The sequence below is a fragment of the Candoia aspera genome, chromosome 4, assembly GCF_035149785.1.
Source record: "Candoia aspera isolate rCanAsp1 chromosome 4, rCanAsp1.hap2, whole genome shotgun sequence".
Lineage (NCBI taxonomy): Eukaryota > Metazoa > Chordata > Lepidosauria > Squamata > Boidae > Candoia > Candoia aspera.
Window position 1 is genome coordinate 96,277,097 of NC_086156.1, and position 20,001 is coordinate 96,297,097.

Consider the following 20,001-nt stretch of genomic DNA (forward strand, 5'->3'; position numbering starts at 1 on the left):
TAAAGCAGTAGCATTGTGGCATGGTAGGTCTTCTGGGCACTGAAGTGACTGTCAAGGATCTGGAAGCCCAAGGTGACATTGGGTAAGAGGTGAGGGTTTCCATTGATCTCCTTCACTGCAAATACCAAGGCTAGGATGTGTTGGTAATTCTTAGGCAGTAAACTACAATACAAAATAAACTCTATGTGAAAATATTTATAGCTTTCATGAAAGGAAGTTAAAGAAGCAAAACCATCCTAATTTGGCCTCTTCCTTATAACTGTATTTTTATATTATTTGTTTAACTTTCTGAAAGTGATTAGATTACCTGAGTGATACAATACTCCTAGAGCAGAAATGAGGTATATAAAAAGTTAATTCTCTATTCTCTTGATAAAAAGTATCAGTTAGAAAAGATTGCATACTCCAGAGCATACCTTTTTAATATTAGATAAATCGGATCCATTTCTAATTTCTTGAGGGTTTTGAAGTGACAGATGGTTTAGCACACTGTCTCATGCCCCATTGTTTTATTTCTGCGAAGACCTCTATAGGTCTATGGCTAAGATGGTTTTTAAATAGAATAAATCAATAACAGGCATCAATTTAATAAAGGAGTATTCTTACACATAATTTTCCATTAAATAATTTATTATATTACAACCTAGTCTCTTAGGTAATATGGTATCTCTGAAGAAATGGATGTGAGTGTAGAAGAGAAAATCCTCAACTATTATATTTTGTATAAATGGATCCAGTGAAAGGTAGCATGTACATAAAATAAAATAAAATTTGGAATGAATGTTATTTTTAAAAAGACAAATAGAACTTCATTCCAATACATTCTTATTTTCTAACGTTAAATTCTGTACCTTACAGCCTAGTATTTTAGGAAATCAGAGAGCATCTTCTAAGAAATAAACATGAATGTACAACAAAAATCATTCTCAAAAGAAAGAATCAAAACATGGCTTGTCTTACATTCAAAATTAATCATGCAGAAAGTTATGTCATTCATTAATAGAGAGAGCACATCAAAGGTGAATTTAATGATACTTTTAGAAAGAGAAGAATTTTGGAGATAGTAGTTTTACACATTAAGCCACACCTTTTTGGTTGTTACTATTAAGGTTCTCTATAAAGGTTGAACAAAGCACCTTAGATGGTGTGCTTATATTTTAAAATTATTTCTCAATATTGCTTAAGATAAATCCAATCCAAAAGTGATTATAGGTGGTGGGGCCATAACTCATGGCTAAGTACGGATTTTGTTTATGAATGGAACCAAATTCTATCCTCACATTGAAAATTGATCTTCTAATTGGAAAAAGAAAATTGCTTCAGAATTAATCCCAGTAGGAAGAGATAAATCAGAGATCTACAGTATTTTATGAAAAGAAGCCCTATAAATTTAGAGAGTCTTGCATAAAAGGTAGTTTTTAGAAAAAACTGAGAAAAAAAGAAAGATTGATGTTAATAATGAGGGAGTTTAAAAAGGTCCCAAATGATTCCAGAACTGAAGATAATTAAATCAAGAGGGTTTAAAATTTTTGTGATAAACCTGTAGCACAACTTCCTTCCTTGGATTGATTTTTAATATGATTCAGTCTGGATGCAACCCTGGCTTTTAGAAAAGTGGAACCTTAAAATGTTTTACAGATGGTATACAGCACCCTCAATAAGATAGGCAAATCATACAATGATAAATGTTGGAAATGCCACAAAACAGATGGAACATTTTACAACCTGTGCTGGACATGGAAAAAAAAAAGCCAAAGTACTGTAAAGATATACATAGGACAATGCAAGAAATTTTGGAATTTAGATTTGAAATGAAACCACACCTTTTCCTCCTAGGTATATTTCCAGGAAAAAAAAGTCAGCAAGCAACATCAGAATTTATAGTGCATATATTCACAACAGAAGTTTAACCAAATTCAGCCAAGAATGGTTCTCATGCAGACAATGCATCATGCAGGATAGCAAAATAATTATTTATACTCTGGCTTCTAAGGGGCTCAAATGTTTATCAACATTGTAAATTAGCAGATGTACCAAAAGGGAGAAGTTAGAAACCCAATAGTTTTTCTCTTTTCAATTTTTCTTCATCCCTTATTTTTCAATATTTAAATTGTCGTCAAGCTTGCTTTGTTTATCTACTATTTTCATTTATCCATGTTTTAAAAAAACATTAAGTAACACAACAAGGAAACCTTAATAATAAATAATCAGCTTAAGCAATGAAACCTATATTGTACAACAAATACTTTGATGAAATCTGTAGTGGGTTTTTTAAAAACATTATAGTCAGTTCTGGATGAAAAAGGTCAAATAATCTTACACTCATTGACACTGATATCCTAAATTGTAATTAATATTTATATAGTACCTCTTTTTTATTTTATCCTTAACAGTCTAAGCTCCCTAAAGATTAGAGTGTTAATAATATTAAATCAATACTATATAAATAGTACTGCATCAAAAAAAAAATTGTATTAAGATTTAGAACAAGATAATAATTTTTAAGAGAAATTAAAAGATAATGAAAAGAAAAGTGGGACCTTAACATGTTTCATTATTAGTTTCACCTTAGATATGGTCAAATATGGTCCATAAAAAGAAAAGAAGGAAGCCACTGGAACATACAGAATGAAAAAGGTCCTTCATATACAAAATGCAAATCTATTGAGTAAAGAATTAAAAGTTGTAGGAATTAAATCAAAAAGTGAGATATCAGATGAGGCTGAGAAAAATTGGCATAATACAGAAGTAGTGAAAGAAAACATGAAAAATTAGAAGACTCTGAACATGTAATTGGAGAAATAGGGACATTACTTAGAATTAAGCCTTGCTTAGTTCCACAGTGCACTCAGAGTTTACACAGTCTAAGATGTGGCACATTCACTCCCCACAGTCTCTGGAAGAAGGAGCTCATTTTCTGCAGTATTTGTGATTCTAGGAGTATTTTCTACATTAAGCTAATTAATCTTTCTTTACGCTGCAGCTTTAGGGCTGCTCAATCGTCTAAGAAAATATAGGAAAATAAAAGTTCTTACACCAGGTCTTCATGCAGTGATGGTGGAGGCTCTTCACTGAAACTTATAACATTGTCCAAGAAAGATCCTAGAGTTGCTATGCAACCAATTACAATGTCTCCCGATTCATGATATGAATGCTGTGGCTTATGAGGCATATGAATTTTACAATTCATATTATAAGCCTTGCATGCTTTAGGAGAGAGCAGGGTTACCAGCAAAGGTACTACAAGCACCATCTTCAGTGCAAGTCAAATCTTTCTTCTACATTGGGATTCTTATTTAATTGACAGAAATTTAATTGCTAGAAATTTAATTAGAACTCTTGTGATTAAAAAAACCAGCTCATTGGAGTGGGCCTTAGAAAAGAGGAACCTATCACAAATCAATCTGAAAAATCTAATATGTTTTCATTCTTTCTTCACTTCAAACAGATATCTGTATATTAAAAATGGTTCACTTTCTTTTGTAAGAAACTGAAAATCCAAAGGAGATTGAACCAAGAGAAGCATTAATTACCAGTCTTGGGATAATTGAAGAGTACAAGACTTTCCACTTCAGTCCCCACAGTACTTGAGAAAAGATGTTTTCTTCACCTTTGAATGAACTTTTCTCTCCAACTTAGTTAGAAAGAAGACCTGTACACCTGAAATATCCAACAGCAAAAAGAGGATGCTGGAAATACTTAGACCATCCTTGCCCAACATGATACCCTCCAGATATGCAGACACTACAGCTTGCAGAATTCCCAGCCATACACAAAAAATTGGAGAAAGTCATCCTAACATTACTGTTCTGGATATGGTCAAATCCAATGCTCCATTTTGGGAGGTGGTCTCTCTCTCTCTCTCTCTCTCTCTCTCTCTCTCTCTCTCTCTCTCTCCTGTTGACAGGATTTCAAAAATAGTACAGATCCTAGTTTCAGACTTACCCAGAACTGTGACAGAAGGAAAGGATAATCATCTTATATCTTAGGACCCTAGGCTCAACTCTCCTCTTGCATCTTTGCACCATAATCACAATTTAGTAGTCCTCTAAGATATACAAAATAGCTAACCTTTGATCGTCCTCGAGTGCGGTGGGCCTTCCCCGTTTCCCCTGTTGCATCTCACTTCTGTGATGACTAAGAACTTAAAAAGGGAGCTCAGTCTATATCTATTACACCCATAAGGACACCAGTCAGAAATAAAGATATATAAAATGAATGTGATGTTTAAAAGTTAAAATTCTTCAAAAGTAGATTTTCTTAGTTAAGGATTATGATTGTTGTGTTTACACGTATTGGCAATAAAAACCCCAATTATGTAGAAATAAGAATGTTGTTGTGATTCAGGATGCTGCCTGGTATTATATTTCAGTTTAAATGGACTCTGAAGAAGAAAGCCGAAGGCAGATAACAAGAGGTAGGCTTGCATTTTGAGGGGGTGATGTATGAAAAAGGCCCATCCTATCATAATATAGAAAGGAATGTCTATACTTTGTTTTTCAAAAAATGTCAAATAGAATTGACATCAAGACTGAGCCCCAGTCACCAGGCTAGGACTGATTCATAACCTTATTGTAATGATTGCCTATTCTAAACACCATCAGACTCATAAGCAGGATCACAAAGATATCTGATTTATTAAAGAATAGTATGCAGGATCACAGAGAAAGCTGAGAATGATAAAAGCATGCCAAATGCAAACTAAAAACCCTTGGTGCAAATGAGATCCCTCCCCCCGTACAATCTTCCCAAGTTCACAATCCCAGGTGCTCCTAACGGTTTCTGATGGTCTGCGGGAAAAGGCCTTGAACAGAGAACATAACCCAAACACATTCCATTGTAATGAACATAGATACAGAGCTTGGCACAAGGTTTCACAGCAGCTCCCTCCCAACAGAAACGTGTGTCAGCACCATAGCATGTGAAACGTTACGATGTACAGTGCACATCAAAACAGTGAACATGACACTTATTGCCAATATAAAAATTAGGGGGCACTTGCTGACTTTGTAATGTAATTCTTCATGACTGTTGATGCACATCTTTTATCTCCTCTTTGAACTTTTGCCAACTGATTATCAGGTCTCTGGCTGGGCTGGCTATGAGCCCAGTGATGACTGCTGTTAGGTGATTAAAAAATGAAACTTTTTTTCAGATCTCTACTATTCCGGTTCATACTTTGCTGGATTGTTAGATTTCTACCACCTGAAAAAGAAAGAATATCGATGCAGATTTTCCAAGTGCTGTGTCAGGACCTGGATTATACTCTCTGTTCGAAGAAGATATACAATTAGATATAATCAACTGATGAATAATACCTCTCACAACATCAGTACTCCGTGTACTGTACGTTATAACTGACGTTTATTGTACAAATAATTATAGAAAACCAATGTGATTTGCAGGGTATTACTTCTAAGTTCAGGACCACATTCTAAACTCTCCCCCATTCCCAGATAGTGACATGCAGTCAATGGTGGAAGAGATTGTCCTGCAATGTAACCGGCATTCAGAATCATAACAGTTTGAAAAGATGCATGTCAGCCAACTCAGCCTTGGAAGGAAGATCTTTCAAAGAAAGGAACGTGAAAGGCCATCGGAATCTGGCTCACCATTTTCCTCGAACCCACCAATAGACCTGTTCCCATGTGAAAGCCCACTGAAGGATGATAAAATAGCTCTAAAGTGCAACTTTCAGAAAAGGAATGGGTAAAATTGGTTGAAAAGGCAAGAGTCCTAAAATAGAGAGGATTGTTTCTATGAAAGAAATGGGTAATACCAACATTCCTAATTCATGTAATGAATGCCTATTCTAGAAATATTCTCAGACTCACAAGCCAAAGCTTAATAAAATCTGGTTTATTGTAGAATAGAGTGCAAATACAAAGAGAGCTGAGAATGGAAAAAGCGCACCCAAATTCAAACTAAATAACCCCTGATACAAATGAAGTCCCCCCCCCTTACAATCATCTCAAATTCACAATCCCAGGTGCTCCTAATGAGTTCTGCTGATCAACGGGAAAAAGACCTTGAACAGAGAAGATAACCCAAACACATTCCATCTTAATGAGTACAGATAGAGAGCTTGGTACAAGGTCCCTCAGCAGCTCCCTCCCAACCAGATACGCGTGTCAGCGCCTTGGCATGCGAAACGTTACGATGTACAATGCACATTGAAACGATGAACATGACAATTCAATAAATTTAGAATACTTTCAACATTCACCGGCTACTCAGTTATGTTGGCCTTTGAATTCTCTGAGTTACAGTTCCAATATATATGATATGCATCTAATTTTGGTATGTTCCCTGCCTTGAGTTGTTTATAAAAATAATAAAGGCGGGATAGAAAATAAAATAAATAAATAAAATAAAAATATTAAAATATTAAAATATGACCTGCATCTTATTTTTGTCGGTGGTCATTTCAAAAACCACATTTCTCCTTCTTTCTAAATAAGTGGGAGAGAAAAGTTTATTCAAATATGAGAAAAACATCAATTTCATTTCTGTAAGGATTTGAACTAATAAATATCTTAATCTTTAATTATACAAAGCCAGCAATTTACCCAATCCTCTTGGGTAAATCTCCCATGGAGTCAGCGTCCAATGCCAAGATCAATAATCAACACTGTGAAGGAAATAAAAGCTAGGAAGACAGAAAAAAACCAGCCATGGATCCTACAGCATGACCAGTTATACTAATTGATCCCCAGGCTTGAATCTTCTCAAAACTGCTTCTCTAAAAGGGAAGTCTGTCAGCAGCTTTTTATCATAAGGACTCTGATTTGCTCCAAAAAAAAATGATGGTTCTTCATGTTGAAGAAAGATTTGAGCTTGTGCTGAATATTATGGTTTTAAAAATCATTCTATTTGCACTGTTTTCTCCTGAACTGTACAAGTATCATAATGTGAAATGTGAGGTTCCTCCTCTTCATGCTGGACCTCATCTGTATCATCAGTCAGGAGACTTCATAGCTGGTGGCATAACCAGTGTAGCTAATTTCCTGCAAGATTTGAAATACTTCACAAAATTGCCCATACCTCCACTGCCTGAGGATCTTGTGTAAAGATTTTATTTAAATGCTATAGTTTATTAAAGCAATAACTGGTTGTAGAGCAGTAAGGGCAAGAATGCATCTAATTGCCTTAGTGTTTGGAACACGTTAACAGATTCATAAACAGCTCCTTCTAGAAATTGTGACGAAAGAATGTGTCAGACTTGTTTAGAGCCTGTCAACCATCTTTAAATTGTTCATTTATTTTAATTGTATTTTCAATATTCTCTGTTTTTCTTTCTTTCAGACATTTTTTTTGGGGGGGAGGGTCATGATTTCAGTATTAAATCAGGTTCTTTTGTAATTTTTCTGGATAATCCAGTGTTGCCCTTAATGCTTTAGATCTTCATTGATTCCTTATTGCTTTGCTCACATCTTTTTCATAGTATCCATGTGAAAAAATATATTCAAAATATATATTTATTTGTCCAGTTTCCTTAGATAATTGAGCCAGTTGTTAAAAAAATATAGCAGAAACTAATTCAAAAATTGCAATGATCAGGAAGAGGGAAAATAAAGTGATCACTAAAAAAAAGTTTATCCATCTCACATAAATTATTTCTTTCATTCTAGTTTAGTGCCTAAGAATTACCAGCATATCCTGGCCCTGGTATTGGCAGTGAAGGAGATCAATGGAAACCCTCATCTCTTGCCCAATGTCACCTTGGGCTTCCAGATCTATGACAACCACTTCAGTGCCCAGAAGACCTACCATGCCACAATGCTACTGCTTTACACCGTGAAGAGCTTTGTGCCCAACTATATCAGTGGCATCCAGAATGATCTGACAGCAGTGATTGGGGGACTAGATTCCGAAACCTCCACCAACATGGCAAATATCTTGGATATCTACAAGGTTCCACAGGTAGAATATATTGCCTCAGGATATGTATGTCTAGAATTCAGTTTTTACTCTTCATCTGTCTGGATTTTCCAGATTCCTCTTATGAGTCAAAGATAAAGAATGTGATTTTTATGAAGACCATCAGTGCCTTTTCTGTGCATTCTTCAACCTGTTAAAAAATCAGTACCAACACAGCTGGTATAATGGTGTTAATTAAGGAATCTTTTTCAGTAACTGTGGGTCTGCAGATTTTTGATCCAAAAGCTGCCTGTATTATCCTGGGTTTAATGTTAATGAACGTCTACATTGGGCTCATTAATTTTTAGGACCCTACAGCAAGCATTCCTGAGAATTTTCACAATTCTATGTCAACATCATTTAATGTTGCATACGATCACTTAATAATTGGTGGAGTCTTAACTTTAGCTCTAGACTTAAGTAGGGATAGAAACATTTTGCCCAGAAAGATCAGCCATAAACAAAATTATAATAAAAAAGGTTTTACAAGCTTATATTAAAAATTTTCAATTGGTAGATAGTATATGGCAGTATCAACATCCAATTGACAAAAAGTATACATTTTCTTTACGTACTCATAAAGTTTGTTCTAGGAGAGGTGTTTTTTTTGGTTTCTTATTCAGTAATACATTGTATTATAGACAATGTATACAGTCTATAGTTCTTTCTGATCATGTTCCAGTGATATTAATACTTAACATTCAGAATGCTTTTTTTCAAAAACTTAAGGTCGTATATAAATACTTTGCTGCAACAAGATTTATGAATTATATTAAAAAAGAAAACATTTTTTAACTTAATCTGAATTCAACTAATTCATTACTGGTTTGGGATTCTTATGAGGTTTATATAAGGGGAGGTATTATTTCTTATGCTTCTGCATAAGAAAAAAAGATTAATGGATCAGAACAATTTGGAATATGAATTTAAACATTTTTCCCCTCATATATGATACTAATAGTTTAGAGTCAAATTATAATAAACATTTACAGGCTAAGATTGGTTTGCATGAATTTTATGGAGATCAAGTCGAATTTAGCTTAAAGAGTCTTAAAATGAAATATCGGGAATCTGACAAAAAGGCTATTTGTGCATCAGTTAAATAAAAAAGGCAGCCAAATAATAATGCTCTAACTAGCAAATCATCTGGTATCTTTATTGGATAAGGTTCAGAAAACAATAGGTAATTTATAGATTAATCAACAATTTTATCAGTATTATCAGAAATTATAGACATTTGTAAGAAGTATAGATAATGGCTTAACATTTTTTTTATTACAACTAGAAATTCAACCACTATCTTGAAAATACAAAAGATTACAATTAATTTTGACAGATATTATTCACCCATCTCAATCTATTTTTCTACAATTTAGACAATATACGCTTCCTTGTTCATTTGTTAACAATAACACAAAAGAATTTAAACTCCACAGGCTTCTGATGTAGTTCATATTAATGCTTTGAAACCAGTCATGATTAGCTATGGATTCCCTACATGCTTTCTTGGATAGATATCAATCTATTATTCTTCACCTATTGCTTAGATTATTACAAATCACATGATCTCTGAACCAGTTGAATTGCAAAGGGATACTCAGCAAGGATGCCCATTATCTCCTTTACTTTTTAATTTAGTCTTAGAAACATTAACAATACAAATTAGATCATCTTCTGATATAAGTGATTCACTCTTTTCAACACAAGGCATTCTTCATACTAATAATATCTTACCAGCACTAATGAGTAAAATTCAGTTGTATGGCTCACATTCTGGATATAAGAATTAATTGGGGTAAATCCAGTTTACTTCCTTTAGGGTTGGATATCTCACCAGAATGGTGTACACAGCCAGGATTTGTGGTGCCTACTTATTTTATTAAATATTTAGGGATTTAAGTATCTAAACATTCACTCCAGTTCTTTTCACCCAATAGAGTCATGTTCTGAAGAATGCTACATTCATGTCTTGTGTGCTAATGTTGGAATTAATTGCTCAAAAGATTGTTTTTCATGTCTACTGGACACCATCTAGCAAGTGTCATAAAGGATGGACTGACGATTATGTGTGTTTGCATTGGAAGGACTTTAACTCATATGTTATAGGCATGTTCTTCCTTACATCCCTTTTAGAGAAATGTTGTGACAATAATTTGACAAATTTATTGAGAAAACTCTGCTTTCTAAAGAAATGCATACTGTACTATATTATATACATGTGGCTTAGAATGTAACAAGTTCAAAACAAATATGTTGTTATTGCTGTAACGATAGCAAAAAGAATAGTCCTTAGGAGATGAAAAAATTCCAGATAGAAATGACTGGATTTCAGATATATGTGATTTAGAAATTTTTGAGGAAATTATATAATTATATATAATCAGAAGATGTCCCATTATCTTTCCCTTTGGAAAAAAAAATCTTGGGTAGTCTTGGCCAACAATAAAAGCCTAGTTTTTCCTTTTAAAGGCTTACAAAATCAGGTGAACTTGGGATATAGTTGTAATTACAGGATGTTCTTGTTCTTTTTATGTATTTATTTGTTGTTTAATTTCTTTTGTTTTTGTGTATGTGATTTTTTCAGTCTTATTGTTTATGTCTGACAATGTATTAATATGAACTATTTGTTTTTGGGGAAAAAATGAATACAGTTCTCCAATCTCCGCATAGTCTGATTTCTAATTATGTTAATTAATTATATGTTGGTGATGCTTAGTAATGATACTTCCTCATTACCAGCTCTAATAAGTAAAATTCAGTCCTATGGCTCATATTCTGTATATAAGATTTATTGGGGTAAATTGAATTTACTTCCTTTAGGGTTGGATGTCTCACCAGAATGGTGTACACAGAATTTGTGGTGCCTACTTATTTTATTAAATATTTAGGGATTTAAGTACCTAAAAGTTCACTCCAGTTCTTTTCAATGAATAGAGTCATTTTTTGAAGAATGCTACATCCATCTTCTGTGATTTAAAGTTGGGATGATTATTTGTTTTGGCACTGGAAAAACTGTAACTCATATGTTATAAGCATGTTCTTCCTTACATCCCTTTTGGAGAAATGTTTTGACAATTATGTGAAAAAAAAATGAGAAAACTCTGCTTTTTAAAGATATGCATACTGTGGTAAATTATATACCATTTACTTGGGATGTAATATGTTCAAATCAAAGATGGGAATCAGGTGAACTTGGGATATAGTTGTAATTACAAGATGTTCTTGTTTGTGTTCTTTTTTTATGTATTTATTTGTTGTGTAATTAGGGTTTTTTGTCTTCTTTTTCTGTATGTGAATTGTTCATTCTTCTTTAATATTGTTTAATGCATATCTATTTGAAAATCGATTAATATAAACTAATTGGTTTTGGAAGACAGTAAACACAGTTCTCCAGGGAAAGTATAACAATTTCCGAGTAGTCTGATTTCAAAAGGTTCCCCCTAATTGATTTTGATCCTCCATATTTTTTTATGTGAATTAAAGAGAGCAAGTAGGATTTTTGCAGATGCCATCCGTTTCTTTTCAGCAGATCCTTCTTCTCAGTATTATAGTCTTCTTGCACTATACAGGGCTTAATTAAATCCTGCTAATTAACAGGATTTTCATCATATAATATGAGGAAGATATAAGATTATAGTAAAATGAAAATTATATGTAATTATTTGCTAAATTTTGTTTCCAGTTGCATTAGCCTGTGCTTCAAAACACCAACAAGTCTTGTAGCATCCTTAAAATCAGCTATCATCTTAGTTCTTGTTCTCTAGAAAATGTGTTGTAAATAGCAATATGTGAAGAAACCAGAGAGCATTGAAATGGTAGCTGTCACAAGAGTATAGTTTGTTAAAACAGACACAGTGGACACTGCCCATAAGTCCAAAAAAAAGAACAAAGATTATTCATCTGATTTTGGAATGAAAATAAGGATAATTCTGCAAAAGCTACTGTGAATAGAATCTTCTCTGACATTCTCCAGAAGATGCTCCATCTTCCCTTTGATCAGCAGATGACATCACCCTTTCTGCGCTTTTTGTTTCTTTCTTTCTTACATGAACATAGCTGAGGTTCTTTCCATTCACTAAAGACTATTCATACATTACATCACCAGAGAGTGTGCTTCACTAGATTACATCAAACAAGATATAAAGAAACATTCATCATTAATATTCTCTCTGTTGTTTTCATGATGGGAAGAAAACTCTGAGAGTATTCATGTCAGAAAAGCCCTCTCAATGGAGAGAATAAATCTAATATTTTTTTGAGTGAAAGCAAACTGCAAAAGAATATGAAATTTAAAGTCATGAATTCATATTAAGAGACAGAGAAGGAAAGGAAAGGAAAGGAAAGGAAAGGAAAGGAAAGGAAAGGAAAGGAAAGGAAAGGAAAGGAAAGGAAAGGAAAGGAAAGGAAAGGAAAGGAAAGGAGGAAATGTTTTCCTTTAACATAGTTCATTATTAAAAGTAAATTTAAAAAGAAATATTGTAAGTTACTCCCTAAGACCTAACATAATGAAGAGACATCATTATTAGCTTCACTCAAACTTACCACATAAAAAAGTTGAATGATATGATGTGGTGTTCTTGTAAGACCTTTTATTTAATATGTGAAGAACTTTGAATGTTGGAAAGGAATAATACATTGTCACAGATACCATCTCTCTGTTCTCATTCTCTCTTCAGCTCATTTATGGCTCTGCTCCAGTGATGAATGATAAAACCCCTGGCCTTTCCTTCTTTCAGATGACCCCAAGTGAAAAACTTCAGTATGAAGGGATTCTGTCTTTACTGCTCCACTTCAGATGGACATGGATTGTGGCTGGTGTCATGGATAATGCTAGTGGAGAAAGATTTTTGAATACGATAATTCCACTCTTTTCTCAACATGGCATCTGCTTTGCCTCCATAGAAAGAGTTCTCTATACACATTCTATCAATGAAATGTCTGCTGTATTTCAGAAAGGTGCAAAAATTCATGATAAAATCATGGATAGTAAAGCTGAAGTGGTGCTTTCCTATGGAGAATCTTATTCCATGATATTATTGAGATGGTTACCCTATCTATCCAATAAAGACAAAATTACAAATATGGCAAGAGGTAAAGTGTGGATATTGACAACCCAAATAGAGTTTATTGCAACTGTCCATCAAAGGGATTGGGATCCGTATATAATCCATGGTGCTCTGTCCTTCACAATTCATGCCAACAATCCACCCGGGTTCAAAGCATTTGTTGAAAGCAGAAATCCTTTCAGCACAGACAAAGATGGATTTATCAGAGATTTCTGGCAACAGGCCTTCTGTTGTGTATTTCATGTGTCAGATGCTGATGAGGCAGATGGCAATATCTGCACCGGGAGAGAGAAAATGGAGAATCTTCCTGGAAGTTTCTTTGAAATGAGCATGACTGGTCACAGCTACAGCATCTATAATTCTGTCTATGCTGTGGCCCATGCATTACATGCCATGTTCTCATCTAAATGGAGACCCAGAGGAAATGCAGGGAGAGAGGGATTGAAGCTTCAGCAGCATGCTTCATGGCAGGTAAAGGGGCCAATAACCCTAAATAGAGGGCATTATTTTAATGCAAACATGACATAGCCCCAATCATTATAGTGAATGGCCATTACAAACTCTTTGTCTTTCCCTTTTCATCTTCCCATCTTCTGTAATGACACAAATTTGTACCTTTCATTCATGCCACTGTGATTCATAGTTTCCAAATTGTTGTTGTTTATTCGTTTAGTCACTTCCGACTCTTCATGACTTCATGGACCAGCCCACGCCAGAGCTTCCTGTCAGTTGTCAACACCCCCAGCACCCCTAGGGACAAATCCATCACCTCTAGAATATCATCCATCCATCTTGCCCTTGGTCGGCCCCTCTTCCTTTAGCCTTCCACTCTCCCTAGCATCAGCATCTTCTCCAGGGTGTCCTGTCTTCTCATTATGTGGCCAAAGTATTTCAGTTTTGCCTTTAATATCATTCCCTCAAGTGAGCAGTCTGGCTTTATTTCCTGGAGGATGGACTGGTTTGATCTTCTTGCAGTCCAAGGCACTCTCAGAATTTTCCTCCAACACCACAGTTCAAAAGCATCTATCTTCCTTCGCTCAGCCTGCCTTATGTCCAGCTCTCGCAGCCATGTTACTACGGGGAACACCATTGCTTTAACTATACGGACCTTTGTTGTCAGTGTGATGTCTCTGCTCTTAACTATTTTATCGAGATTTGTCATTGCTCTTCTCCCAAGGATTAAGCGTCTTCTGATTTCCTGACTGCAGTCAGCATCTGCAGTAATCTTTGCACCTAGAAATACAAAGTCTTTCACTGCTTCATTTTCTCCCTCTGTTTGCCAGTTATCAATCAAGCCGGTTGCCATAATCTTGGTTTTTTTTGAGGTTTAGCTGCAAGCCAGCTTTTGCACTTTCTTCTTTCACCTTCATCATAAGGCTCCTCAGTTCCTCTTCACTTTCAGCCATCAAAGTGGTATCATCTGCAGTTTCCAAATTACCCAACCGCATTCTTTCTAAACTGTCCCCCCACTTTTTTTTCCCTTCCAGCTGCATCACTTTCTGAAAGGTCTCTTATTTAATAATACTGCCAGCGACCAGATTTCCCTTGACCACAACGGAGAGTTAGTTGTGGGTCTGGATGTCATGAACTGGGTTTTTTCTTCAAACCAGTCCTTTGTTAGAGTGAAAGTTGGGAAGGTAGATCCTGGAGTTCCTACAGACCAAATGCTCACCATCAATGACAGCACCATAAACTGGCACAGTTGGTTTAATCAGGTAGGATTCAGAATCCAACCAGTGCTGAAAATATGTGGGTTTCAATACTTGCCATCCCTCTTCAGCAGATTCTTATAATGTTATGCATTCTCTCTGCAGTGTTCTCTGCAAAAGTGTATGTAAGCTGAGTGTGATGAGGTTGAATAATTCCTTTTCTTTCTTTCTTTTCAGGTCTTAATTCTACTCTTACAGCTGCTAATTAATGGGGCAGGGGGAATTGTTGATTTATTAAATCTATTCCAACTTTTTTGTCATACCAATATTTGGGACAAAATCTGTACTCTTTAAAAAAATTCCAGTATATCGTTTTTCCCCACAACCTTGTCTTGTTTTATTATATATCTGGCAATATTGCCGCACTTCTTACTGGGTGACAAAACAGTCCGCTTTTTTTCTTTGACTAATTTAAGTTTGCAGTTGCTTCTTTTATTTATTTGTTTATTTATCTTTTCAAAAAACTTTTTTTTAGTGCTTGTTCTTGTCCTGCAAACATTAATCCTTCTCTCTATTTCTTCTTCTATCCTATCAGAACCCATTGTCAAGTTTTGTTACTGCTCATTTTCCCTTCAGGTATTTACCAGCGGAAGTTCATATTTTCATTAATTTCCTTGCACACAACTTCTGTCATTCTTTTTTTTGCTTCTTTTATGGAATTATTTGAGCCTCTGTTTGCATTTTCCACCATTTGCTTCACTTACAACAAATCATGACCACCACATTTCCTCAGAAAATACAAATGATCTACGCCATACAGTACATTGGGTGTCATGTATTATCAAAGGTTTGGGGTCCTCGATTTAAAGCCCCCAGTTCAATGTCTATCCAGTCAACAGAACTTGTTGTGTAGTTCATTACAGGGACAATCCAAATATAAATGGCCTTGATCATATTGCCACCTTTCAGGTCTGATTTTACCACTTTTCTAACCTGTTTCACCTATTTGGAGCTGAATTTTTTTTCACTTCGCCATGCAAAATATTATTGGCCTCCAAATTACACCAAAACTTTTACCTTTCTTTCATTCTCAGTGCTTTGATTTTAGCACCATTCTGTAGTTCACTTGTGAGTACTCAATTTTCCCCTTGTTATTGTCAGTGTTGTCTAAATGTTCAATCCAAATTTTCATCTTATCATTAAAATTTTGAATTGTACCTTAACATGACTGCTGTGCTCTAGATGATTTTGTAGATTTATTTAATATTCCCTCTTTTGCTAGAGTAGCTTGCTCCTACTTGCTCCTACTTACAAATCTTTCAATTTTCTTGCAAGTTGCATTTCTCTCTGTTTTCATTCTTCCATGAGATTTCTCCTGTCAATTTGCTATCCAATTTTATTGTTTTTTTCAAACTTGTTTGTATTTTATAACTTTGCAAATTCTGTCGCTTTAAATTTACAGGTTGAAACTTTTTTTTATTTTCCCATCTAATTTTCCATTTCAACACCTAATTTTTAGTTCTGTTCGCTTCCCATTTATAGTTTATTTCTGTTGTTATTACTGTTGAAAGTCTATATACTACATGAACTGATTCTTTGATAGTTTGGTAAAAAATAATTGGGTAATCATGTTTCCATCATAACAAATTTCATTTAAAAGTTTTGTTTGAGTAGATTTCAAAGGAGGTACTCTTTCTCTTAAAATTTATTTCATGGTGTGTCAATTTATTTTTCTCTAAGCTCTTGTAGATATACAGACACTTGTAGTTCTTTTTCACTGTGCTGAATCAACTGTTGAGATGGTTCATGAGTACATCCAAATGGCTATTTAGGTAGATTTGTTCTTCTATTGCATTTTTTTCCAGTTTCAAACTTTTGGTTATGAAGATGGTGATGACGATGATAATGATGACTAATTTATCAAGTGGAATGTCTGTAAATACATTGTTTTTTAGTATGAAGGAACTTAGATGTGTAAGTTGTGCAATAATACTTGATTCTTGAAACTTTGCTTTCAAAAGTTCATACGTATGTTTTTGGAAATCATGAATCAGTGGTTCTGACTCATAAGACTATTTCGTAATTTCTGGATTTTCATTGATTGTCCAAATATCACATCTTTGAGGTGACATTGCAGTTCCTTCCCACAGTTGCCTAGCAGAGGGAACAGACACCTGTAGTTCTATTAATGTTGTTACTATTATTATACTGATTTGATATTATCCATGATTTTACAAATGGTCTAACCGCCCTCAAGTAACAACATATCTGTCACAACGTGATAGCATTCTGTGTTTGGCAAAGCTTCTCTGATTCAGAAAATCCCAGTCTGAAAATGGGTCATTGTAAAGTAGCACTGAATAAACCAAAAAACTGTTGGGTGAGCAGAAGCTTATAGACTATGTTCTGCAGCTTTCCAATATCCTCAGTATCATCTTCATTATTTCAGTAAATAAAAATCGCAACATACATTAACAAACTGAGCCCATCATGTGGGGCCCAGTCACACATTAGAAAAAAGAGTTTCTGAAGAAATGCAAGATCGTTATACTCATGAATGCCACTGTCTTCTTTCATACTTAAATTAGTCTCAGCCTCTTTCAGCATGTAGTGAGAGTTGCCATCCTGGTTCCAGCAAGAAAGGGAAGGAAGGGGAGCCCTTTTGCTGCTACGACTGCATCCAGTGCCCAGATGGGAAGATTTCAGAGAAGGAGGGTAAGGAATGTGGATTTCTTGGATAAATCAAATAAAAATGATGGCAATCTAAAGAATGTGGCAATAAAATTTTGTTTGTCAGATTCTTTTGTTCAGTAATAGGAACTTTCCAGTATGTATGTATGTATGTATACATGTATATAAGTATGTATTTGTATTTTTATATCTTGACTTCTATTTCTCCAAAAATAAGCAGTGTTGTCTGTCTGTATGTGTGTGTGTGTGTAATAGTCCAATAGCTACAGAGATATAGATGATATACATACAGATATAAGTATGTATCTGTACGTATAGATGATATACATACAGATATAAGCAAAAGCCACTACCTATATATTGAAAAGTCGCATCCAGCCAATGACCTCCTCTTACTCTCATGAGAATAATATTCACCCCTCAATTCTTCACCCTCTAAAGGCCTTTCTTCAGGAAAGTCATATTCTACCACATTTACATGATAACAAGGACATTTAATTTATCTAAATATCTATTTGTTAAATCTGTATCTCCTCTTTCAGGAACTCAAGTTAACCCCTACAAGGCCCCTAGCTGTTATTTTCCCCCTAACAACAGACCTGTGAGGTACATTAAGCTGAGGGTAACTGGCCAAAGTCACCTAGTCAGATTATGTCATTGATGGTGGATCTGAACATGGACCTCCCTGGTAGGCACCCAGCTTACCCACTATAGCACTCTCCTCAAGAGGCAAGATTTCCAGGTGACAGAGCTCTCATAAAGAATGAACACTTCAGGCCACATACAGTACCTGTCATATCTCGGAAACAGTGGGAAGTTTTAGCAAGGCCTGTCTATGTGATCATATCACCTCTACAGTTTCCCCCTGAAACACATTTTCTCATGGATAGCAAGGTCACACTTTCAATTGCACATGGAAGCAAACCAGCACCCAGTAGACTTCTGCACTAAAGCTGTTTCATGAATAAAACAGCTTCCACCAATTATCAAGTGTGATGTTGCATTTTGTACTAGCTGTAGGATGGTTTTCAGGAAGAGGTATATGTTGAATACATTACCACAGCCCAAATGTGAGATGGCCAGGATAAGAGACATCATTGGTAACACCTGCCATTTCAAGGAGAAGCCCATATGGCATACCAGTTGTAGCTAGGAAAAGAGTATCTTGCCATAGCTTGGATCTGATCCTTTCGCAGGAGAACCCACAGCGAGTAACGGAATTGTCCAGAATCAGAAGGATTCTGAATCCACAGACACTCCATCTTGCTGGGATAAACTTAAGCCTGTTTTTCTGTCTCATAAACCAAATAGCATAAGGTAATCATAGGCTTTGTTTAGCTATTGATACACAATTAAATATCAATGTATTGATATACTTCCTCCTGGGCTAATAGATTACTTCCTCCAGGGGGAATGATATAAAAATTAAGCTATTTCACCTAAAACCTAGGTCACCTGAAGTGCTGTCTCCAAGGACTTGACCTTTCTTTCCACTACCAGCATTGTCAGTGAAGACCTGTAAGGAAGGAGTGGAGCTACTGTAAAAAAAAAGTATCTCCAACTCCCAACCGTTGTAGATGATGTAGCAATCAACTGAATTAAAGGTGGGTGAGAAAGCCACCAGAATCAAAATACTTAAGTACTTAAATTCTGCCATTCACTGAGATTACCAAACATAATTCACACATAAATCAATTATGACCATTGTTGAAAAATTGACACATTGTATTTTTCAGATAGTAAAGAATGTTACCCCTGTAGAGATGAAAGCTATCCAAGCAAGAACCAGGATTTCTGTATCCCTAAGACTCTCACCTTTTTGTCTTATGAGGAACCTTTGGGAATCAGTTTAGCCTTCTTTGCTCTTTGCTCTTCTTTGGTCTCAGTGATGGTGCTTGGAACATTTGTCAAGAACCACCACACTCCCATCGTCATTGCCAATAACCGGGACCTCACCTACCTTCTCCTCCTCTCCCTCCTGCTCTGCTTCCTTTCTGCATTTCTATTCATTGGGCATCCTGAGAAGGTGGTATGTCTCCTGCAACAAACTACTTTTGGGGTCGTCTTTGCAGTGGCTGTTTCTTCAGTGTTGGCAAAAACCCTCACAGTGGTTCTGGCTTTCCTGGCCACCAAGCCAGGATCCAGGATGAGGATGTTTGTGGGAAAGAGACTGTCCAACTCCATTGTCATGTCCTGCTCTCTTATTCAAATAGGCATTTGCATGACGAGGCTGGCAACCTCTCCCCCCTTCCCAGATGCTGACATGGATTCAGTAGTGGAAGAAATTGTCCTGCAGTGTAATCAAGGCTCCGTGACTATGTTCTATAGCATCCTAAGCTATTTGGGTGTGTTGGCTCTTATTAGCTTCATAGTTGCTTTCTTGGCCAGGAAATTACCTGACACATTCAATGAAGCCAAGTTCATCACCTTCAGCATGCTGGTCTTCTGCAGTGTTTGGCTTTCCTTTGTTCCAACCTACTTGAGCACCACGGGGAAATACACAGTGGCGGTGGAGATCTTTTCCATCTTGGCCTCTGGTGCTGGGCTGCTGGGCTGCATCTTTCTCCCCAAATGTTATATCATGGTGTTAAGGCCTGACTTGAACAACAGGGAAAAATTAATGAAGAGAAAGAAATGCTGATTTAATGCATGATGCCCTTTGTTGTACATTTTAA

At 35.6% G+C, this 20,001-nt stretch overlaps 1 protein-coding gene across 1 annotated transcript; it reads left to right on the top strand.

The window, feature by feature from the left end:
* The first annotated feature begins 20 nt into the window (after positions 1–20).
* LOC134496751 (vomeronasal type-2 receptor 26-like) lies at positions 21–19,967 on the top strand. The gene is made up of 6 exons (XM_063302460.1): positions 21–82; positions 7,632–7,923; positions 12,597–13,457; positions 14,474–14,701; positions 17,224–17,350; positions 19,063–19,967. The coding sequence occupies exons 1-6, from the start codon at positions 21–23 to the stop codon at positions 19,965–19,967; spliced, it is 2,475 nt and encodes an 824-aa protein (XP_063158530.1).
* The last annotated feature ends 34 nt before the right edge of the window (positions 19,968–20,001 follow it).

What these genes read in the sequence shown, in the direction of transcription:
- LOC134496751 (XM_063302460.1), top strand. Translation starts at nt 21, where the DNA reads ATGGTAGGTCTTCTGGGCACTGAAGTGACTGTCAAGGATCTGGAAGCC. An exon ending in ATATCTACAAGGTTCCACAG is followed by an intron (nt 7,924 to 12,596) that starts GTAGAATATATT and finishes TTCTCTCTTCAG; the next exon opens with CTCATTTATGGCTCTGCTCC. An exon ending in AGCAGCATGCTTCATGGCAG is followed by an intron (nt 13,458 to 14,473) that starts GTAAAGGGGCCA and finishes TTTCCCTTCCAG; the next exon opens with CTGCATCACTTTCTGAAAGG.